Raw genomic sequence first — 24989 nt, forward strand, 5'->3', positions numbered from 1 at the left:
TTCACCCTGTTGGGACTATTGTTCAATGTGCAAGGTGGCATTTCCAGTAGTTAACCCTTTGCTGAAGCCACTGAATACACTCTAGGTCATGAATGCTTTACTTCCCATTGCTATGTTGCCATTGCCAGATACAGCTGCTAACCCCCACTTTGCTCTGCATCCATGCTGCCTCCCTGATGTGACACCTTTCCATCATCCACACATTCCTGCTCCAAGATCTAGTGCCCATTAACTCCTTCCATATAGAGCCATGCGGCAAAGGTTTCAGGGTCAGTTCAAGTCCACGTGGAACCTTCATCTGCAGCAACCAAGAGTCAGTATTTTGATCTATGGCCTATGGATAATGGGCCAGCTCCTCTGCTGGGGTAAATCAGATCAGCTGTGTTGAAGTCAACATGCTCAGAACCATGTGTGCTCAAGGAATTAGTGCTAAGTATAGCTGGGGCTTTCCTGTTAAGCAAGGGAGTGAAAGCAGAGTGAGTGCTCTCCAAGCCATGGCTGTTACAAATGGGGCATTGTGCTGTTACAACAAGGAGCTCTGGTGTCACCCCAAAACACTGTCAGCACAAGGTGGCTTGTCATTCACAGCCAGCAGGGCTGGAGCAGGAGCAGGTTGAGTCATCCTAGTACTTCTCTCTGATGCTAGAGGGGCAGAGCCTCTGAATGCCAAGGAACTGCCAGCCACTGCAAGTAAAGCCATTTGGCAAGCACCACACCTGCAGTTTGTGCCTGTGCAGGGTTGATGTAAAGGTTGTGAATTGCTGAGCTGAGTGGAGGCGGGGGTGGAATCTGTTCAAGTTGCTTCTGCGTTTTGTGTGACAGTCCAGAGCTCATGTGGCAGGCATAGCTTATAGATCCTAGCCAGATAAATAAGAATCCCTTTAGTTTTATCTTATTTCCTCCTAACTAGAAGCTCACTATACTTCCCATCTGCATTGTGCATGCATTAAACAGGGAGTTAAGTGTCCCCCTCAATCCACCAGCTGCTTGCATCTCTTCCCAGGGGATCACAGAAATGGCCATGCAATCTGCCTTGTAGAAATACTGGCCAGCATTTTGTTTGCTTCAAATCTCTTTAACAGTGTTACGTAAAGAGGGTTTTAATGAAGCATTTGAGATGCTCAGTGTGTTCATCCCAGGCGTATGAGGCCAGACTCTACTCAAAAGATGGTCCACTTAGGTGTTGCAATACCTAAGATGTAGGTGCCTTGTTTTAATTAATAAGGTTAGACATTTACTAGCAGCTCAGCAGAGAGGTTCCAATAGCTCACCAGCAGGAAGCCTAGGTGCAGGTGGGTCTGTATTTCAGCTTCTCCTGCCTCAGGACTTCAAGGGAAGTATGGCCATTATGTCGGGTCCCAGAATGCTCTAATGGACACATTCTTTTCACCTAGCAGAGGCTTCTCAGGGGCCTTTGATGGTGTTGTAGGTGCCTCTTTGAGAGACAGTTTGAATAATAGTTTCATAGTTTCTAGGGTCGGAAGGGACCTGAGTAGATCATCTAGTCTGACTCCCTGCCATGGCAGGAAAGAGTACTGGGGTCAAACGACCCCAGCAAGGTGTTCATCTAACCTCCTCTTAAAAACCCCCAGGGTAGGGGCCAGCACCACTTCTCTTGGAAGTTGGTTCCAGATCCTAGCTGCCCTGACAGTGAAGTAGTGCTTCCTGATGTCCAGCCTGAATCTACCCTCCACCAGCTTGTGACCATCATTCCTGGTCACTCCTGGCAGTGCTCGGGGGAACAGGGACTTCCCCAGTGCCTGCTGGTCCCCCCTGACTAGTTTGTAACAGGCCACAAGATCCCCCCTCAGCCTTCTCTTGTGGAGGCTGAACAGGTTCAGGTCCTGTAGAGGTCAAGCAGGAGTTAGGTGCTGTAGTACACCTAGGTACACCATGTAGGTCACTTCTGGGTGCATGCAGAAATGTCAGGTAGATGCCTCAGGAACCTTGCAGTCCAAAACAGAGACCTCTGATGAATTCAGGCTTCTTATGAACTTTGTGGCTGCTGGTATGGGGCTAGTTTGAATTGGTCTTTGGACTTAGGTACCTAAACACCACCTTCCCAAAGAGTGCTATAGCTGTAAGTCATTCCAGCAGTAGTGGGTCCCAGCCAGGGCTTCAAGGATCCTAGCCTTGTGCCACTGCCTGTTACAGGCTTCAGTGTGGTTGTTATTTTCCCCAGTATCAGGGATATTAATGGTGACATGGTGGCTGTTGGACCCTGCTTGCCAGTGCTGTCTTGGCTGGTGATGCCAAGCCCAGAGTCCAAGGGCATGGACACGTGTCTAATTTAAATGCTGTCTTAGTCATGTCAAGATGGCATTTGAAAAAGTAGTGCCTCCAGAAGAGCGAAGGGTGGGTGAGAGGCCTCTTAAGGTGGAATGACCATGAACTGAGGCACTCTGGGCTGCATGCTTCATAATAGCACTGAGCAGAAGAGGGGCAGGAGGGCTGGACCCGGTGATTTCATGAGGTCTCTTCCAGCCCTAAACTTCTGTAAATCTGTGACAGCAGTGAGGGCTCCTGACAGTCTTGCGACTAAGGTGCTGAGGCGGGGCTCAGTAGGGGAGGCTTCCACTCATGGTGCTGCCATGGGCTTGGCCTGTCCTTTCAATGAAAGCTTTCTGGCTACCCCATGTATTTTACATTTTTTTCTTCACCTTAGACTGCAAGGCGCAGAACCAGCTCTCCCTTTGGCTGGGAAGTGGCACTAACACAGCTAACCTGAGCCACGTAGGCAGATTTTTAGACTTTACTTCCCCCTACACAGATCACTGGATTTTTCTGAGTAGTTTTTCTCTGGTGCTGTCCACCCAGGAAGGATTGCAAACGCTCTGCATGTCTCTGAAATGTTAACTACAGAGAAGCCATGGCCAAAAACTGTTTGGTGATGTTGGCAACAGTGGCTTCTTATCTTTTAGCCCAGAGCCCTAGTGGTGAAGTCACCTGCCAAAGGATGGGGTGGAAGACCCAGGTTCCGGGGCCCAGGAGGGATCAGAGCCTGCATCTCCCACTTAGCAAAGTCTTCTAGTCAGCAAGTCATAGGTTAGACATGGCCAAAAGAACCCTTCACCCCTACATTTGAAGCTGGCTCACTTGTACAGGCAAGAAGGGAAAGTGTATGAGGCTTCACTTCAGTGAAATGGGCATTGCCCTGGTAAGGAGAGGGCCCTGGGTTCTGGCCTCTGCCCCTAAATGGACAGGAGCTGCCCTGGTGCTGTCTAACCATTGTATCCAATAACTCCTAAATGCAGCAGCACCCCTAGGGGCAGGAGCAGGGTCCTGACTCCAGAATCAAATCCCTTTTAGGGTAGGGGTGGTGAACCTCCGGCCCATGGGCCTAATCTGGCCTGCAGAGCCATGGCATCCAATCTGTGGGACTCCCCATGAGTTGGGAAATTTGATGGGTGGGAGTGGCTGCAATTAATAGCACCATTCTCCACACTGCTAAATTCCCAAGCCCTGTATGGCCTGTTGGAGCTGGACCATGCCCTCTCCCCCTATATGGCCAGATCAGAATCAGGCCACCCCCCGCCCCTTTGCGTGACCAAATCAGGGTCAGTTTCCCCCCCATCTTCCTCTGCACAGCTAGATGGAGCTCTGCTGCACCCCTGGCTGCTAGACTGAGATCCCCAGCTGGATCTAGCTCACAGATGGCCTGAGCACTGCCCATATGGCCCACTGCACAAAAATGTTGAGCACCACTGGTCTAGGACCTTGCCCATCTTATGGCGCCACACTGCTCCATAGGAGCGGGGGGGGGGGGGTGCACTGGATAATCCCTGCTTGTAGTCTGGTGGCTGGAGGACTTTGCTGGAAAGGAGAAGATACAGTTTCAGCTCCCCTGAGGTGGGAGGGGTGCCTAGAACCTGGGTATCCCATGCCCTGGGTATACGCTCAAAGCAGTAGGCTATTGCAATAAAAGGTGGGAGTCCCCCTTCTCTTTGTGATGTTGATGAAGTTGCTCACCTTCCTAGGGGAATAGGATCTTACATGGTTAATCTAGCTGTGTAAATGTGACTTCCCATCTAAGGGTGGCATTGGATTTGAGTCTAGCCACTTTGGGGCTGGGGGCTGTTTCTTGTTCTAGCACAGTGGGCTTGCAGCCTTGGCTGCAGCCTTGGTTCTACCACAGAAGGACTACCAGTACTGTTAGTATGGCACAGACAGGCTTTGAAAGGGGAGGAGTAGTTGCTGCTCCAGAGTGGACATCTGCTGTTACCTCTGCATCTCTTGTAGCAACACAAGTGAACTAAATCCCTGTAATTTCAACCCTGAATGAAACCCATATGGGTTACATCCAGCCATTTATACCAGTATCCTGGACAGGACTGACCTGTTAGTGCTGTTGAAAACCACAGTGGTGTAACGCACACTGGGGATGGTCTCTTGCTCTGTGCAGGTACAGCACCTAGTGCAATAGGCTTCTGACCTTGGCTATGGCCTTGCTACCACCACAGTAAAACTGCTGCTAGAGTGAGGCAGGCAGTATTATAAGGGACACTCTGTGCTATATGTAGGCTCACACTGACACATGGGGAAGGGAAGAGGACACAGAGTGAAATCTCCAGGTTTCTATCACGTCCCCATTATTCATTCTCCTTTTTAAAACCAGCCAGAACTGGTGTCAGGTGCTTATCGCTGCATATGATGACAAATGAAGTATTTGCTTAGCAGTGTATTTGATACACTCCAAAAAGTGCTATTAAAGGGCATAATTATTTAATAGGTTAGAAAAAGTACTTGTGTGTGGTGCTAACAGGGCAGTAGTATAACTTGGGGTGGGGAGAGGAGACCTTTGGTGGGGGGACAATGCTGAAGCTGCCCAGGGTACGCAACTGCCTTGTTATACCTCTGAAACAGGGGTAATAAGATACAGTCAAGGGAAATTGCGCTCTGTGCTTTCTGGCTTTTCACCGCACCAAATGGAAGCTCTGGGCCTTTGCAATGCTCCTAGAAACCAGCTCTGAGCATGGGCACAGGGCATTAGCCTGAGAGGCAAGGAACTGGAAATTGTTGTCATAGCTCATGGGTAGGCTGCAGAGGAGAGAGGAGACTTGAGCACATAAGAAGCTCATCTACAGTCAGGGGGCAAAGCTGTGAACATCTCCATTATTTCTGGCTTATTGTCTCAATGTTGCAACCTACCAATACCATCTCTTGTAAGGCTCCATCTCACCTGTTCTGCTTCCCCTGTCTTGGGCATGTCTTCCACCTTTCTCCTTCATTGCACTTCTGGCCCAAAAAGGCAAACACCAGCATTTTTGCTGGATGTAGCACTCACCTCGTTGTTCCAGTGTCTGAACACCATGAGCTACATAGAAACCAGATTTATTGCTCTTCCACTGTGAAAAAGTTGAGGCATTACAGCTGGTCCAAGCCAGAGTTTAAGACCCTGCTGGCTCCTAGGAATTCAGCCAGAGGCAGTCAGAAAGGGTAGCAGCAGCAGGTCTCTGGGACAATATGGACCCTTAAGAGTAAGTTCCTTCTTGATCTTTGTGTTTCAAATTTATCAGGTTTCTGCAGGTCTTTCTCTTGTACCAACACCTGCAGTGCCTGACCTGTGTGCTATGCTTGGCATGGTACTGACACCAGGCTGCCTTTCAATGGGCAAACCCAAAGCCATTTGGAGCATTACACCCAATGGCTGAGACTTCCCCTGCTTTGTGCAGGGCAGCTTCAGCCTAGACACCACTTAATGTCCACATCAGTGAGTGGAGCCCTCTGCACGAGAGTATCAGCCTGAGCCCCTCTCCCATGAGCCACTGTTCATCTGCTCAGAACTGCAGTGCTTGCTTTTTTATCTTTATTTGCCATGAGCTAAGCCAGCCAGAGTTCTCCATGACTTCCAAGGAGATGGTTGCAACTTAGAGTTTCTATAACATCGCCAGGCATTCCTGTAGATACTAGGGGTGTACGAAATGGGTCCTATTCAATTTGGATTTGACCTGAATTCGGGACAGTGGTTCAATTTGTTGATTTGGATCACTCTCCCCAATTCGATTTGGCCGAATCTGAATCTGAGGATTCGATGCTAATTCAGAGAATCAGCGATTCGGACACAGACACAGCTTTAAATGTTTTTTCTACGTACCTCGAGGTACCAGGCATGGCTTGTGAATGGTGTGATGGTGGGGCAGATGGAGCATCCCACAGAAGTGCAGGGGTGGGGAGCCTCAACATGCTTGGCAATGAACCTGGACCTGAGCCGGAAGTACTTTCGGAGGCTTCCGATTCGATGCAGAGAGATTAAAGGGTCCTCTGATTTGATTCGGATTCAGAGATGCAGCCACTGAATAGGCTGAATCTTCACACTGCCCTAGTAGATACCATTTGTCTAATAAACCATCAGGCTGCCAAGAAACCAGACTACATCATATTCAGACTGTCCAGGGTTATGATGACCCATGGAGTCAGGTGTGCTTGGAGGGCAACATATTGTCATCCACAGGTTGTTTTGAAATGGTTGCTACCTGTGGTCCAAGAGCACAAGCCAGAAGAGCGAGGGTCTGAAACATGCTATGTGCTGTCTGACATCTCTTATATGGCCCAGCTCAGTATGTGTGTGTGTGTGGGTGGGGGAGGGGAGGCAACCTTCTAGACAGACATAATTAGTCCTACACCCTCCCCACATGCCACTCCAGTCCTCTTCTCTTACCCAAACTGCTGCTCTGCTTTCTGCTCCCTGCCTGATCCACTGTCCTGTTTTTCTGCTTCTTACTCAGTCTGCCACCATACTGCCTGCCCCCTACCTCATCTGCAACATGCCACACAAAGAGGCTGCCTGTGCCACTTGTGACATGTGTGCTGCAGCTAGGCCACCCCTGGCCTAGATCACCTAGACTAATACCAGAGTGATGCAGAGACTGCAACTCTGAAAGGAAAAGGGCTGTGGAGGTGCAGTTAGCTAAAATCAAGGGTGTATCCAGAATGGGTGCAGTGACACCCTCTTTTCATTTGATGCTGCCATGGGAGCAGCAGCCAGGGACTTCCTATGTCTTTGAATTGGGTAAGAATTCACCCCTTCCCTTCTCCTCCATGGTCAGAGCCACTTTCCCTCCCCTTCCCTCCTCCCACTGCCCAGGGCCAGGGGCAGAGGGAGGCTCCAGAACCGCTCCTGCTCTGCTTCAGCTGGGCTCTGTGAGGAGCTGGGCTCAGCCCCGACAGTGACAGCAGCAGGTGGGTTCCTCCTCCCTTCCTGATCCCCCCGCTCCCCCCACCCCCAGTGTTACTCATCAGATCAGACACTGCAGCCAACTCTGTAGCAATGTTTGCTTCTCCTGTCCCACTTTTCAAAATCTTGGATCTGTGATTTGTGGCTTGCTTTTGCCATTATGGGGATCAGCTTTGTAGGGCCTCCTACCTGCCTGCAGTTGCTTACCTCTGTGGGTGTAAAATCCTATCCGGGCAGCAAGGTGTAAGTGACTAAGCAACCTGGGGAGAAGCCAGCCTGCAGTGTCAGGCACAAAGGGGCAGAATATCCTTTACAGAGGCTGCTTTTGCCATTGCAAGCATCAAGGGAAGCTGTTTGGTGCAGTCAATTTTCTAACTCTGAATTTTGGTGGCAGGAGAGAGGAGTGTCTTAGCACCTTAATATGGCTAACCCTTGTATGGCTTCATAGTGAAGAGAAGAGGCACTTGGGGACAGAGCAGAGTTTTCTGGCCTGGGAACACATTACAGGTTGGGCATAGATGGGAAGATGATGGCTCTACAGCAGTGTACATGCACCCCACATGGTTTGGCTCCCTGCTATCTACAAGATGAGTGAATCTGGTGATCTGACTAGTCACAAACATTTGGTCCAGCTCAGCAGACTCAGGGAAGGCAATCTGCTGGGGGTAGGCAACCTCAATGGAGTCCTTTACACAATTGCATTGCATCTCTGTGGACTTTGGGGTTTTTTTGCATTGCTGTCCATGGTATCCTGCTCTCAGCCAGCAATTAGAGACCTGCTGCTGCTACCCCTTCTGGCTGAATTCCTAGGAGCCAGCAGGGTCTTAAACTCTGGCTTGGACCAGATGTAATGTCTCAGCTTTTCCACAGTGGAGGAGCAATAAATCTGGTTTCTATGTAGTTCATGGTGTTCAGACACTGGAACAACGAGGTGAGTGCTACATCAAGCAAAAATGTGCTATAAATTTTAAATAGGCCTTTGTCTTTTGAATGATGCAGCCCAGAAAACCCCTGGATCATCTGATGTCCCAGGGAATGGGATACTTAGGAGTGGAGGCATCCAGCAAGCTGGGTTTGGTCCAGAGCCCACAAGCTCAATAGAAAGGCTGAGCTTGACTTCAAAATGGGTGTGAGAACCTACGAGGCAGGACTCCCCTGTTGTGCAGGGGAGTGCACGTTGGGGCAGCTTACTGCACACTGCAAGACTATAGGAGGAGGGAGAGCTGACTGCTCAGATGTGGCAGCATGGTGACAAGTGCCTGTGCACAGCAGCATACCCTAGTGCCTCACCAATGGTACAAGCATAGCTGTGTGCCAGACTAGCAACTGGCTGGGGGTGGGGGCCGAATCACCAGCTAGTACCTGCCAATTGGCAGGAGACTGTGTGTCACTTGCCCTGTGGCACAGCAAGCTGGTGCTGTGTAGCTGGACCTAGAGGCAGAGCAGGAGGGGATTGAAGAGAGACAGCCATTTCAGTGGCAGTTGTATCTGTGGAGGATCCTGCAGCCATTCACTGGGTCACTGACCATTCTGCATTGCAGTGCGCCGTGGCTCAGGGGTCTAATTCACTTGCTTTTCTCCGCTGCAGAGCTGAGTTCAAAGTGTTCCTGTTGTCAGAAGCTAAAAGACGTCTGGCATTTCATCCTCTTAGACATTTGCTGACAGCCCACAAGTCTGACACAGGTCAGCCCAGCTGGCAGCCTCCAATGCGGGGAAGTGTTCGCGGCTGGGAAGGGGAAGGGAGGGGCTGCAGGTCTGGAACAACCTGCGCTAGCAGGGCTGGGGGGAGGCCGAGGGCTGGCACTGCGATGGTTGCTGCTGGGCACAATTTAAATACCTTGGCATAACTAGGTGGGGAGATGGGCTTATTTCCCACCCACACAAAGGCTTGCTCTGGTCCCTTCCACCTGCTTGTCAGCTTCCTGATCATCACTCCCCTTCTTTCTTATGCAATGCTGTCTTGCTCACACTCTCCACCTCAGGAAACAGAAATAAGCCAAATGCCTCACTGACACCATCCTCTAGTTATGAGGAAGTTACCCCAGACACTTTATAAGCCAAAAATTAAACACAGCCCCAACTAAATGCTGTGGTCCATGGACAGGGACAGTGAGTGCCTCACAATACAGGGTTACTGAATGGGATTTCTCTGGGGGTTGCGGTGAGTTTATTTCAGTGAAGCTATAACTGGACAGTTTGCCCTGGGACCAAGGGTTTGCTTTATTTATTTATAAGCCTCTTTAAGAACATCCAGGGCTTGGGAGCTGGTATCCCCAGGAGTGCTGCACCTCCATCACCATGCCCTCATTGTACACACTCTGCTATCCTTATCTCTCTGTCAATGCATGGGGTTTGATGTTCATCTGAGCAGCAGCCTTCCTAATCTTTCTCTACGCTATCTGTCTTATAATGTGCCACAGCTATAGTATTTAAGTACTGGGTATCTCTTTGTTAGTGTCAGGCCGCAGCTGTTGCTGCTGTTACTGAAGATTGCTATTGTGGTGGATACTATATAAACACACGTGAATGCAGAGAAGTATCCTGTGGAGTGTGTAACATGCTGGACACCACAACCTAGCCCAGGGGCCTGTACCACATAGCATCACTTGGTAGAGTGCAATGGAAAGGGTATTCTGGGCAGTGACCAAGCACCTTCTTCCATGAGAGCTTCCTGATGCCCAAGTGTGGAGAGTGGGCATGTGCCCCCGCCTCACTGCCAGCCCCCAGAGCATAGGGGCGGCTCTTCTACGTGGCTCCTGCTGAACCATTCAGGTGAGGATCCATAAGAATTTTCCATGTGGATTGGAACCACGATCCAGCTAGTTTAGTGGTGGACACTGACTGCTGCCTCAGGGAAAGGTGCACAAAGAAACTTTAGAGTAGGTTGCTGAAGGGTGATCTGTCCCTCTGGGAGATCTCAGCTGAACTATTAGCAGTTATGGATTGGCTTATGTCCTGGGGTAGACAATTTTGTTTCCCTTCCAAAATCGCTGAGCACTAACTTTGGGAGCTCTGGGTACCATGGTCTCTGCATCCAAACCATCTCTGCAGGAGAGGAGACTCAATTTTTAAACACATTGTTCCCTTCTTAGGGCTAATCACTGGCACAGGTAACCCCAGCGACAGGGCTGCACTGCCCTTTTATCTCCTGCAATGCTTATTAAATGTAGCGCTACATCAATATGACCGAGCATATAGAGCATAAATGCTGAGAGGAGTAGCTCAGCAACAGAGAGTCAAACCAGACTGCACATCCACCCAAAGGCATGGGCCCAGATCAGGCAGTGCCACCCAAGGCCAAGGTCTGCGCAGGCAGGAGTCAGATGTCAATAATACAAAAAAAAAAAAAAGCATGTGAACATAAAGCGCGCTGGCTGTGACAGAGTCCAGTTCTTGCTCTCCCCATCTCCTCTGTCTCTTTAATGCCACCCACTCAATTGGGCCTGGTAAGAGATTTTTCTGCAGTCTGTGTACAACACAGGTTTTGCTGAGTTGAGTAAAATTCCTCCCATGTCACTCTCTCTTCCTGTCCCGTGATCTTAGCCATAACTAAGGGAGAGATGGAGTCATGCAACTCAAGCTTTTCTTTCTTCTCTTCCAAATGCTACATGGTTCCGTTTGTGCCTGTTGGCATTCAGGTTATAATAGTACTGAGACAACCCAGATGAGCATGTGGCTATTTTGGTCAAGTGCTGTCTGAACACACGAGAGACCCTGGGAAGCTTACAGTCATATCAGAGAGGAATGCGAGGGGAAACAGAGAGGCAAAGAGAAGCAAAGGGATCTGGCCATGGTCACCCAGCAGGTCAGTGGCAGAGCTGGGAAGTCAGATTTCTCCACTCCCCTATGGATTTAGGAACTTAATTGTATGTGTGCAAATTTGTCCAGTGTGGAGTAGAGCTTTCAATTAAACAAGAGTATAGTCCCCATTGCGCCTTCGCTGGGATGGGGGGGAGTGTTTAATTAATTAAAGTGAAATGTACATTAATTATTGAAGACTGTTCCTTTTGGTGAGTTTCTGCGGAGATTATTGAGAGAGGGGAATGGGCCTATAAGACCTAGCTGAAGACACCAGGCTTGTTATTAACATGCTAGCTATAAGTAACCCACTGAAATGCACAATTGAGGAGGAACCCGCTTCCCCCAAGCTTGCAGTAAGGGAATTAAATTCATAACCTACATTAGCATGATGCAGCATTTGCACAGACAACATTTTATCTGTAAGGTTCCAATGGCAACACAAAGGCCATGGTGCTGTGTGCAGGCAGGGGCTGTTACCAGGCCCAGCAGCTCAGTACCTCCCATTTAATGTTGCTGAAACCACCAGGATCCGTGCAAAACGGCTGAGTTACTGTTGCTGTTGAAACCTTAAATTTGTGTTTCCTGCCTTCTGATTCTTTCAAGGTGTACAAAACTGAAGTTGCATTACTTCTACTTTACATGGAAATGACACCTAGAGGAAAAGTGCTTAATTCACACCTGCTGCTATAGAAGGGGAATAAGAAAAACTGTTGTGTAAACTCTCCACCAGTGGGGGCATTCCCTCTTCCAGAGCCTACCCCCTTTTTTGGGCAGGAGGAGAGGGTACCTTTACATGGAGATGAGAACCATAGAAGTTCTGCTGCCTGACACTGCCCGGGGAGGTATTGACCCAGCACTCATCTTCCATGTGCCTTGGCCTGTATGGGCCTGGCCCACTCTCTAGGCTCTGTTCATCTGTCAGTTCTGGAACTGAAGGCAGGACTGTGGAGAGGTAAGTGTCTCTTGCCCCTTACCTGAGACTGGATTTAGGGTGGTGTGTGTGTGTGTGTGTGTTGAAAACAATGGCCTTTCTCACACAGCTGCAGTAAGGGCACGCTGATGAAGAGAGAGAGCCCTGTTTGCAGGTGGGACGTGAAAGACAACATAGAGCTGCTTTCATTAGTCCCTGGTGTGAATCCCACAATCAGGAAAATTGCTGCTATTACTAAAAACCGTGGCAGAGAAGTCCATTTATTTTTCATTTTTCTTGGGCACTTGCAACCCGGCAGCATGAATCACTGTCCGTATGTAGATTAAATTTACGCCACACATTAGCTTTCATGTCTCTAGTGCACGTATGTCAGCTAGGGCTCCTGGCCAGTAAAATTCAATAGCAGAGTGGCTGTTGCATGCTGCAGCTAGGACACCATCAGCTCTCATGAGGGAACAGCCCTTTGCTAAAGAGTATCTCCCTGGACTTGTATAACGTGGGATGTCTGTGAGTGCCTTGAGCCGTGGAACTCAGCACTCTCTGGTAATGCCTAGTGCTGGAGATCAGAAGGACTAGAAGGTGTAAGACAGTATTTCCTTCCATCAGGCTGATTTGTTCATCCATATGGGAAAGGTTTAGGTTTGTCCATTGGTTATTTATTTAAAAACAGTATGGGCAGCTGTGCTTCTGTATGCTGATAAAAGGTATTATGGTCTTGTGGACATGGTGCTGGGCTGCAAGGCAGGAGACCAGGGTCTAAGTTTACCTCTGCTACTTACTTGCTGTGGGACCTATGGCAAGTTGTGTCACCTCCTGTTTTTCATCGTCATGTCTGTTAGAGTGTTCATTCCCTGAGGCAGGTCTGTCTGACTAAGTGTATGTCAATGCCTTGCACAACAGGTCTCTGGTCTCACTTGGGTTGTGTGTAATAGAGATGGGCCAGTTCACAAGTTGATAATCAGTTCTGCCATTAATCACTCCTGAGAAATGCCTGATTTTGGATTTCCCCTAAAGATGTGTTGCTACAACTGCAGAACTGGCCAAGAGCAGGGATGGATCCAGAGGGGGTGCAGTGGTGGGATCACTTCCCCTTTTGAGTCTCTAAGTCTCTGAAACAGGTAAGATCTCCTCCTCTTCCCTCTGTGCTCAGCAGCACATCCTTCCCCTCCTCTGCCCACTGCTGCCATTGTCCCTAGTGGCCCAGGGCAGGGGGATCTCTAGATCTGCTCCTGACCTGCTCCAGCTAAGTTGTACAGGGATCTAGGCTCAGCCAGGAACAGTGGCAGTGACGGTGGTGAGCGGGTTCCTCCTCCCCGCCCGGTCCCCCCTGGTGTTCCCTGGCAGCCTGGGAGCAGACATGTAGGGGGGGGATGCACCCACTGTTGGCATTACCGATGCTGTCCCTAGCTGATCAGGCTCCCTGTTCACCTGACTGGAGCAGAGCAGGAGCATCTCTGGACTCCCCCCTCCCCAAGGTAGCCATGGACTGTGGGGACAGTTGCAGTGGTAGGTGGGGAAGGAACAAGATGGGAGGGTGGCAAAATATTTACCTGCTTTGGGGACTTAAAAAAAGTCCCTGGCTGCAGCTCCCATAGTGCAGTCTGCCCAGCAGGGGGGTGTGCAGGGAAGCTGGGAACACAGGTGCAACCGCCTCTGTAGTGCTGGTTGCTGTTCCTGCACCCCCCTTTACAAAATCCTAGATCCACCCATGGCCAAGAGGGTGTTGTTTTAAGTTTATTTTAGAACTTGCCTCTGAGATCATGATTCCAGTCTCACTAATTCTCATGTAAACAGGGAGCAGATCCCATGATGTCAGATGCACTAGCATCAGAATGGCATAACAGTGATCTGAGGAATGTAATCATCTTGAAATTAAGTGATTGAACATATGAATAACAAGCTGCTTTGAACAATGTTCTGTCCCAGGTAATACAAAAGACATATCCCAAGTAATGCATATCTGCATGGCACTGAATTTGAAGTGCTCTGGGATTCAGAGCACTTCAAATGCATGTCTGCCCAGGCCTTTAGAGCCACATACTTTATAGGAACACACACATACATGCACACATACACGCACACATTAAAACAGACTCACTGTCAGGCAGGCAAACGCAGACAAATACATTGTACAAAGGACATGCACGCACACAAATGCATTTTATACCCAGGCTTACAAATGCACACAGGTACTTGCTCTCAGACACACAGAGGTGCAAGCTGTCACTTGTGTATACCCCACTGCACGCTTGCAGAGCTCTGTTTAGCATGCCCACTCCCTTAGCTGCCGTGTGCTGTGCACTGAGGCAAGGATGCTTATCTGCGTGCTCATTCAGTCCCACCTGCAAGGAGCTCACTCATTATGATACATTCCAGCCTCAAGATTAGCACATTACATAGCTGTGTGCTGTCAGTACCACAGCTACTCAGAAGCACACACTGGAAGGTGTATGCTCGTAGTTGGGTAGACTCAGTATCTCAGATACACTTGCCCACCCTTAGACACCCGTCGGTGCAGCAGATGCATACTGCCAGCTATCATTACTGTGTAAGAGCCCTATCATTTTGAATTAATCTGGGATTCATCATGCTAGCAGTGAGCGTAATTAATTTATTTGGTATTAATGTGGATGAAATATGTACTGTCCTTGCAGGGGAAATCGCACTGCCTCTAAGCATTAGTTAAAAGGACCATTAAAATCAAACCTTTCTGAGAGCCATTAAGCCAGTCTTTCATGCTGAAGAAGATAAAGCCCTGCTGTGTGAAATGTCATGCATAATTAGGTTGATTGCTGTTTTAAACTCTGCCCCTTCTTCCCTGCTCCCCCACCCTCATCCCCCGTCCTTGCCTCCTGGCAGCACACGCTCACCTGCTCAGGAGATTCCCATCAGCTCTAGCAGTTTATTTCTCACCATTGCTCCATCCATGTCAGAGCTGTTGCTTGTCCTCTTTGCAGGCGTTTTGGTACCAAATGCACGGCCTGTCAGCAGGGAATTCCTCCAACCCAGGTGGTACGGAAAGCCCAGGACTTTGTCTATCACCTGCATTGCTTTGCCTGTATCATCTGCAACCGTCAACTGGCCACAGGTGATGAATTCTACCTCATGGAAGATGGGCGCCTGGTTTGCAAAGAGGACTACGAGACAGCCAAACAGAATGGTAGGTGTTGAGCCATTAGCTGGCTACACCAAAAAAGGCAGGGGGGTGGGGTCCATGCCGGGAAGATGCCACCTGTAAAACTGAGTTTCAGATTATAACCCATCATAAGGAATGTCTGAGTAATAAGGATGTTGATGGTTGCTTAGAGTATTCAAGCTTTTAGTGGGCCTGCCCAGGATTTGCTGTGAAAATTCTGGGAAATGTGGATCTAAATTCTGTACTAGATAATGCTTACAGGGTGGTTGGATCTTGGTTATGCTTGGCCTCTCATCCAGGTCTAAGTGTGTTTATCCCCCTGCTCTGCTGTGTCCTTTAGTACGTGCATAACATCAAGTACACATATAGTCTCACTGGCATGGCTAGGATTGCTCACATGTATAAAGTTGAGCCTGTCCTTAAGGGCTGTGCTGTCTCAGGGTTAGGCCGTATATTTCCCTTTTTCCTTTTCTTTTTTTGTATTTGTCTTCCTCCATTTTTTGTTCCTGAGATCACCAGCAAGAGACCAGGATCTCCTGGCAGCTTTTCAGCCGTCTGTTGCCCACCTGACATTGCACTCCACTGTGAGAGTGAACATCCTGTTGAAAGGATTAATCCAGCAACCTCATGTGGGAAATAAACAGCTGAAGCAGGCGGACCCTTAGGAAAAAAGATGTTGTTTCACAAAGAAATGCACCTATGACCAGGTTTTTAAAGAGGTTTAAACACCAACAGGTTCAAGTAATTGTGAGCTAGGCACCTAACTGCTTCTGAAAATCCCACTAGATACCTATCTTCACCTTTAAAAATATCTTTAAAAACTCAATCCCTGGTACAGTAGAGTCAATTATCCAGACTAAATGGGACCAAAGCCCATTTATAAAATCAATATTTAGTTAATGCATTAAATGAGCATTTATGTACATAATATATGCAAACTTTCTTCAGTTTGTTGATTATTTCCCAGTCTTTTCCTCAGTCATCAAAATGGTTCTCTTTTTTCTTTTAGTCTTGCTCTCACTTCTACCACACACTGTGCAGATCAGTGGCATGTCCTGAGTTTGGAAAACTGAGTGGTTTGGATAATTGGTGTTTGGATGATTAACACTGAATTAAAATTTAAGAATACTGGGGAATAGAAATATGGGGGGAACCATGGAACAGGATTTTCTGGCACAGGAGATTAGGAAAAGGTGATGTCAGGAAGATAGGTGACTCCCTTCTAGTCAGGCCAGGCATTCCTGAGAGGCGTTAGAGTGGAGATCCGCATCACAAGTGTAGTTGTCATCATGACCCCTTGCTAGTAGCCTCAGCAGAGAGGCCAAGGAAGGACTAGCCCCCTCCTGGCCATACCTCCACCTAGGGTAGGATGAGGCAGATTAGTAGTCCAGTATGAGGGAAGCTTTTCTTGCCACTCCTTTTGCTGTACCTGTTCTGCAGAGATTGTGAATCACAAAGCTTGTCCATCCAGCTCTCTTTCACAGCCATTAAGGAAAAAAAGGATAAAGTATCTAATTGGCATGAGTTTGTATAGGATGCAAGAAAAACTATAGACATTTTTATAGCAGTTTCTTTATCATGTATTATTATTAGTTCAGCTGCACTGGAAATTAGAAGGTTTCTAACCAGCAGAGCAAGGAGGCTCTGCAACAGTCTTCTAAAAGCACTAGGGACAAGTACCCAAACGTGTGTTAGGATGGAGCTTGGTATGTCACACAGCCCTGTTCATGGTATGGTACCTGCGATAAAAGCACACTGGTTTCAATAAGCTGGAAGGTGTCTTCCAGTCCTTTGTCCCTAGGCTCCTATTATTTCTATATTATCATCTTGTTTCTATTTTAGTTTGAGATTGGGCCACATAGAAATCTGGGTCCAAATTTTGCATGCTATGGGAAGGTTGGAATCCAGATCTGATCAGCACTTCAGCTCAGATTCATTGGATGCTATGTTGCTGTAATGGTGTGCTATGGCAACGTAGCATCCACCAGTGTCTACACATGACCAGCAGGTACTTCACCACAGCAGTGTCCTCTCCCATTATAGCACGCTACTACAGTGAAGTAGCTGCTAAAAATAACTGTGCTATATGTGTGGTGCAGTATGCATGGTTACCATGCTGTGCTTTCATACTTCCAAAAGGAAGTACAAAAGCACAGCGCAGTAATAACATTACCATAGGGCAACGTGTAGACGTGCCTACTATTTAGTAGTAGTAGTAGTAGTAGTAGTAGTAGGAAGTGGACTGATTTTCAGTCTCCCATTAGAAACAATATGTGTTTCTCTGTTATGGGATAGTTGAGATGAGACTATTCCATCAGTTCATCTGGGTCTGCCCTTCCATAGGAATGCTAGCTCAGAAAGGCCATGACAGAATAAAGTGAAGGGGCTTCACCCTGCTCCCATTGGAGGCAATAGGAATTTTGCCATTGACTTCACTGAGAGCAGGACAGAGCTCTTCCTGCTCTTCTACTACTACAATAAGGTTATTTTGACCTGGATCAATCTACACAGAAATGGAATGAACTTGGAGAATGAATATCCATTCAGAGAAAGTGGCTGTAACTATACAAGACACTGACTACACAGTTGTTACTGCGCAGTCATTTGTACTTGCGTTAGTGTACAGTAGCTTCCCCCATGGCTTCCAGGGGACATTTACTGTGCTATAACTCATTACTACTGTGCAGTAGTTTGTTACTACTGCACAGTAGTGTCGCATCATGGTTCATGGCCTGCGATGCTTCTGCACAATACTAACAAGCTACTGCGCAGTAAGCACCTTGTTTAGACGTGGCCAGGGACTACTCCAGGGCTGGAATATCACAGTGTGTTAGTGACAGAGGATTCACCGGACTCATAAAACTAAGTGCCCCCTCTCCAGAGGATATTGGTTCTTCCAGGTCAGGTCCACATATAGCTTGTATTTTCCCAAACTAACATGTTTGAGCCTAATCATTAATTTGAGGGAACATGTTCAAGGAGAAGCTACTTCTTGCACGAAGTAGAGCTTGTGTGATTTCCTTAAGTCCAGGGGTGGCAAAGATTCAGCCTGTGGAACCCTGTCGTCTGGCCCACAGTGCTGCCCAGGTCTCAGATGGGATCTACACACTGCATGTGGTGTGCCCCACACCAGGCCACATGTAGGGCACAGGCCTGGGCCCCCAAACTGCATGCAGTACATGGAGCTGGTCCAGGGTGTGTGGTGTCATGGCCTCCATGATCAGACCCGACCCATGTGCTGGACTCAGCATGTGGGGCTGGTCTGACCCATGAGACCCCTGCTCCAACTCGTATTAGAGCGAACCCTTAACAGGGTGGTAAGAGGTGCTGGGATGCTGTTCATGAAGTCTACTGCATGAGATGTATCATGAGTCTCCACTAGTTGTGGCCAGTCCAGGCCCCATAACACTTTCTCCTCCTTGCCTAATGTGGGTGTAGTTTTCTGACTCATTCCCTATGCCTAGACAGTTCTCTATTATGCAGTGTTAAAGAGCTGCTACATTTCACTCTCAGCAACTGCTGAACTGCACTGCTCAGACAAGTTATTTTTTCATGTAGGTAAAGGCCAATTCCTGGCCATTAGTTATCTTCATGCAAATATGCTCATGTCAGCAAGTTTCCCTGGGAGTAACCTGGGGAGAATTTGTCAATTATTGTTGAAGTTTTGTAAAATAAAATAATAGTTAGTTCACTGAGATCCCAATTCCCTGTCCTCTGCTCCCCTCCTGTCTTGTGGCAAGTGATCTGTCTAGAACAGAACTGAGGTATGCTGTCACTAGACCAATCCACACAAAATTCAGTTTTAGCATTAATAGGACTGTGATAAAAAAAAACATAAATGAAATTCTGCCCTGGTGTAGGCAGGCTCAGCTCTACTAAAGGGGATATGTTGCACCTTACATTGGTGCTGGACTTGGCCCTCAGTCCACAAAGCATGTATAGAGGAGCCAAATGGGGGCCTAAAGAGCCAAGACAGAGTAAGATGAAAAACAAGGATGGAAGGAGGGAGAGGAAGAGACTATAGATCACAAAACAGTAATGAATCCACAGAGACTTCCCAACTGCGCCTGACTGAAATTAAAACCCGAACAGGTCTTTAATGGATTTCATGTTGACAAGCCCTGACTTCTCATTAATTAAGGACTCTATTTTGACCTAATCAATTTGGTTAGGGTGATGCAATGCCTATTTGTGCTGCGGGGAGTGGGGGGGCATGGATTTAATATTACTCAAATTCCATTATTGACTCCCAGAGCTATTGATGACCTTAGTGTCATGGCATCTGACAGGCCAGGGAGCCAGTCGGAAAGAGATGAGCACAAATTTTCCTTTCTGTGACAAAGGTGCATCAGAACTGATTTCAGTGGCAATTTGCTTGTGCAACTGAAAGGATGGCTTAGCTAGATGTGGAAGTGATTCTGTTGAGAAAGTGATTCTGGAAAACAATTCATGCTACAGCGCAGTTTCTAACAAGTTCTGCCGAGACAAATCCACTGATTTCACCAGAGTTGAGTCTTACAATTCCCCCCTTCCCCCCCACCAGCTCTTCAGGTAGAAGGCTTGTTAGTTAAGGTACCCAAATGCTAGTCCCTGCCAGCTGTGCAAAACCGAACACAGCTTCTCCCAACTTGCAAACTGACTTCTGGAGGCTTCAAGGGTGCTCTCTTTGAAGAATGTGTAGCTGAGCTTTAAGAATGAAGCCTTTAAAATGGGGGGTGGGGCAGTGTTTCAGGGTGCTGAACAGGGACTGAACTCCCTGCTTGTCACAGGCAAGTCCCTTTATGACCTCAGGCACTTCATGTAGACTGAGTTTTTGGTTTTTCTTTTCAAAGCAGTGGAAATTAAACACATGAATACATTTAAATATTTGGCATTTAATGTCTGTATTTAAGTTCCTCTTTGTGAAATGGCTGTTACAGCACTGACCACCACCCTTGCCCTCCTTTCCCCCCCAGAAGGTACAATGACAAGAAATTAATTGCTAACTGTAAGGAGCTCAGGTAGTCTAGTAATGTTGACCCTTTAACTATTTTGAGGAGGCAGCACTGTCCCACCACAGCACAGTTTCTCCCAAGGTCTACCAAGATAGAGCCACTGATTATACCAGGGCTGAGTCTTGCAAACACTCTTCTTTCCTTGCTCCTCAGAGCCAATGTATCATACTTTAGATTTTGACAAAGCTTCTGTCCTGCTCATTGGCAGGTCTGCATTTCATGCTGTCTGTTCCAAACTGGTAAGAAATTGTTCTATTGCAGATGATTCAGAAGCTGGAGCTAAGCGGCCACGAACCACCATCACAGCCAAACAGTTGGAAACGTTAAAAAATGCCTATAAGAACTCCCCCAAACCTGCCAGGCACGTACGGGAGCAGTTGTCCTCAGAAACAGGTCTGGACATGAGGGTGGTGCAGGTGAGAGAACTGCAGGCTGAATGATTGCTTTGATTTCCTCCTCTTCCCACCAAGCGGAAGAGTGCCATGCAATGTCAGTGATCCCGGAGCTGTTGCGCATACTGCCCATGAGTCATCTGTCTTGCATAGGCCCGTTCCAGCCCAAAACATAGGTCGATGGGTAACCAGGGTTCTTACCCAAACATGAGTAAGTACAGGCTAGCCCCCGTAGCATCACTTTGGGTGGAGTTGTAAGCATGTACCAGATACACTGTGTGCTGGCTCCAGGCGGCCTTCTGCTCATGCTGAAGTGTGCCCAGGATGTTCAAGCATGTTCAGTTGAAACACTCTGGTTGTGGGTCCCCTTGGGGGTGGTAGGGAATAGTCTGAGATTTCTTAATCCCCACCTCGGTTAGTACTTCCCGCAGTAGCCGGCTTTCGAAATCTCACCCTTGATCGGAGTGGATTCTGGCCAGCAGGCCAAACACAGACAAATATTTCTCCCACAGTACCTTGGCAACCATTTGCACTATCTGGTCTTGCATAGGAAAGGCTTGGGGATACTGGGTGAAGCGATCCGTCACCACCAGCACTTTTCCCTTCCGGTGCCCCTCTCCTTCTATGGATAGGAAGTGCATGCACACGAGCTCCAGGGGCTTGGAGCTCTGAATGGTGTGTAGGTAGGCGGTTCGAGTGGGCAAAGTTATTCGTCGCACATATCAGTCACAAGTCAGGCACTTGGCCTTTACTTCTTCAGCCATCTTCGGCCAAAAGAACAGCTTACGTGCCAAGGCCAAGGTGTGGTCCACCCCATATGCCCAAAGTCATCGTGTAGTGCCCGTAATGCAAGGGCCCTATACTTCTGATATCACTACTTCCTCTTGTACCACACAAGCTTTGCACTGCATCTAGGAGCAGTGAGTGCAGTGTTTCCGTGTCAAAGGAACCAGGGCAGGAAAATCTGAGAAGCATTAAGGCCCTCATTCTGTTACTAATGGGAATGACTGGGCAGCTGAGTCTCTGCAGAGCCTTGCTGACATCCATGAGGCTGCCTTGGGTGTTGCCATCCACCCACATGGATCACAGCGCAGGATCCAGACCTGAGGTTTTAAATTTTTCTTTTTATGATCTAGGAGTACATTAGATTCGAGTTTGCAATGGCCAAAAGAGAATTTAGGCTGCATGTTTGGGGCATTAATGCCAAGCCAGTGTACCCTGGAACTTGAGATAATTGGCCTGACCTCTCTGCGGGGGCAAATCAAAGCTGGCTGGATTTAGTTAAGTTCTTTCCACTGACTTCAGTGGACTTCAGTCAGGTGTGTCTAACTGCAGTGGAGGCCTCCCTTGGAATTGTTGTTTCTTGGCTGATTAGAGGTTTCGCAGGGGGCAGGTGCTTGCTGGAGATGTCTTCTGTGAAAATCAAAGAGGTTTCCTTTGAGCTTACTGCCCCAGAGATGGCCCCAGTCCTGGAAACTGGGTATGAGTTTTAGGGAAGTTTGGATGCAGCCTTTGTGGCTTGGACCTGTGCTATAGCTACCTCCAAACTGCAACCCCTTGGAGTTGGAGGAGGTTCAGGTTCTGGACTATTTTGAACTCTGGAAGGGTCCAAGCCAGCCCCGAGTATCCCTACCCAGGCTTTTCACTTCACCCTTCAGTTTTGCTCATGACTCTGTCTCTTACTTTGTGGCAGTGCGTTGGGTTTTTTCTTCTTTTTGTGGCTCCAGGTTTGGTTTCAAAATAGGAGAGCCAAAGAGAAACGTCTGAAGAAGGATGCTGGGCGGCACCGTTGGGGACAGTTCTACAAGACGGTGAAGAGGAACCGCAGTGGCAGCAAACATGAGAAGGAGAGCTCGGCGGAGGACTGTGGGGTTAGTGACAGCGAGCTGAGCTTCCGAGGTGAGTGTGGAAGCAGGGACTGCATGCAGGAGTGGCACTGAGGATTGAGGGTGGGGAATATAGCGTCCAGAGCAAAGGGCAGATTCTTGGGATTCCCACATATAAACTCAGAAAAAGTGGATTCCTGTCACACTACAAGTTGGAATGAGTTTTGTAACCAATATTCCTTCCTCAGACAGAGAGGCTGGTGGTGTGGCGGCCTTTAAATAAGAGAAGGATAAAGGAATAATTACTGCTATGTCATGGAGTGCCAAAATAGTGCAGTGATCCATCTTCCAGGGTAGAGGTTGCTAATGCTTCAGGGCAGCTCTTGACAACCCAAGAAGGCACCACAATGTGGCATGTGATATCACAAAGTTGGACCTTTTCTCCATTTCATCTGCTGATCGGTTAGGCCCTGAAAGGGTTCATACCCTACAGTGTGAGGAGTGATATCCCATTACGTTTCTTATCCTCTTTCATGTCACTGGCAATGGGATTCGCACCAACATGAATTTCTAGTCCCCTGTTGGAAGCTCACCATACTCTGGTGCTCAATAAGCTAGTAACCTATCTCTAGGGAAAATACGCAGCTATCAGCAACCAGATTCCTCCTTGAATGGGCCCTCTTTAGGATGGCTGAATCTGGCCATTGGAAGCCAAATGTTTCTGACCGTAGCTTCCTTCAAGACTGATAGCTAAAGGAGGGGGCTCTACAGAAGCATTTTAAAGGCAATGCATGTATGCTACCCACTGTCTTGGGTGATACATTAGAGATTGAAGGCGGAAGCTCCACAGCTGAAAGCATAAATCTCTGCAGTTTGAATTAAGCAGCCAGACTTCCTTACTGGGAGTTGCCATAAACCAATGCCCTGTGCACTAGGCACAGAGGGGGAGATGTGTGGTCCACAGGCACCGTGCCACTATACTTTCCTGTGCGAGTTTTCTACCCACGTCTCAAAATGTAATTAAAGGTTTATAACATCAATGAAACTATAATCTTGTCCTGCTTAGGCCCTTGTACTGTGACTGGGTGGATTACATATAATGAAAAAAATCATTGGTAATGAATAGGCCTGGACAGGAATGTATTCTTGGTTGTGCCAACAGTTTGGATCAGGAAGAACCAAGTATTTTAAATGGAAATGATTTTTAAAAATCCTTAAATAAATATTATAAAATTCTTCTAATGCTCCCAGTGAGAACTATGGCAGCAAATACAAAACCCACAGGCAATAACTAGATTATTTACAGTCCAGCAAGGATCGACTGTGGTTCTAAATCCAGCCTCTCATACAGCCTGAATACAAGACTTGTTTTTTAGTCAATTTAGAAAGAATGCCCTTTATGTAGGTGAGTGCACCAAGCTTGAACCCAGTGAGTACTCCCAAAAGTAGCTGCTATCTACCAGCAGTTTTGCTCTGACCAAAGGGTTAAGACATTTAAAATAATAATGGCTTGTAAGTAGGGATGTATAAAAGTGTCCCTTTCAAGTAGAAATAAGTTTTTTAAATTAAAAAAAAAAAGGCCTGCTTTAGGCATAGTTCCATTTAGATTTTATTCTTCATTAGTTGTAGTATGTAGCATAGTTACCCACCAGTCAGAGTCAAATGAACAAAATCCTCAACTGGAGGACATCCACTCTATTGCCAGGTCACTATGCTGGTTGACATCAGCTGAGAATTTGCCTTAATGTATTTACAGCTGGCCTCCTGTAATAGCTAGTGTCCATTCATGTGCATTTTGGTGGCCAGGCTTATTCTTTGAGTTATCCCATTCACTTCAGTAGGGTCACCCAAGACGTCGTTTGCTCTGCATGATGCCTTGTCCATGACTGTAGTGTTCCTACGCTCATAATTTGATCTTCCTTCTTTCATTCACAGAAGATCAGATCCTCTCAGAGCTTGGCCACACCAATAGAATTTACGGCAATGTTGGGGATGTTGCTAGTGGACAGTTAATGAATGGAAGCTTCTCCATGGATGGGACAGGACAATCTTATCAGGACTTGAGGGATGGAAGTCCCTATGGAATTCCTCAGTCTCCGTCCTCTATATCATCCCTTCCTTCCCATACTCCCTTGCTTAATGGTCTGGATTACACAATGGACAATAATTTAGGAATCATAGCACATGGAGGGCAGGGGGTGAGCCAGACGCTAAGGGCAATGGCTGGGGGACCAACCTCTGATATTTCTACAGGAAGCAGTGTAGGCTACCCAGACTTTCCAACGAGCCCTGCCTCTTGGCTGGATGACATGGATCATCCTCCTTTTTAAGCACCTCCCACTTCTCCAGCCCACCCCAACCAATGCATTCTTTTGGCCCAAAAGTGTGCTAAAAATATCAAGAGGCAACCATCGACCTTCAAGAATCCTAGACATACAGCACTGAGAAATTTCCATTATTTTCAATGGGAATCCTGGTTCCTGGAGGCTTGTGAGATGATAGTGTGGTATTTATTTCCTTTCTATTTGGAGAGTGGGAGGGTAGGAGAAATCCTTCCTTGTACACAGCACACTGGTATATAGTATCTGGTTCTAGGTTTGCAGATTGGTAGTAAACACAAACTCATTGACACTCTCTCCACATTGTTGTTGAAGACTCTGCTGATAAGTGCTTTTGAAGTGCATGTTGACTGGCTCAGCAAGCATTGGCCATTGGGATCTCCACATCAGCTGGCA

General features: G+C 47.7%; 1 protein-coding gene across 2 annotated transcripts in view; it reads left to right on the plus strand.

Annotated features, from left to right (window-relative positions):
- The window catches only part of LHX4 (LIM homeobox 4), a 46747-nt gene extending 22163 nt beyond the window's left edge, over positions 1–24584 (plus strand). The window contains exons 3-6 of one of the 2 annotated variants that reach the window (XM_090048325.1): positions 14864–15066; positions 20298–20452; positions 22156–22333; positions 24193–24584. In XM_090048325.1, coding sequence (XP_089904451.1) covers positions 14864–15066; positions 20298–20452; positions 22156–22333; positions 24193–24584 — 928 coding nt within the window. Of the gene's footprint in view, positions 1–14863; positions 15067–20297; positions 20453–22155; positions 22334–24189 lie in introns of both variants that reach the window. The other variant, XM_090048326.1, reaches the window with a different exon arrangement.
- The last annotated feature ends 405 nt before the right edge of the window (positions 24585–24989 follow it).

This window comes from Crocodylus siamensis, chromosome 5, assembly GCF_052110815.1.
Source record: "Crocodylus siamensis isolate JL-2025a chromosome 5, ASM5211081v1, whole genome shotgun sequence".
Classification (NCBI taxonomy): domain Eukaryota; kingdom Metazoa; phylum Chordata; order Crocodylia; family Crocodylidae; genus Crocodylus; species Crocodylus siamensis.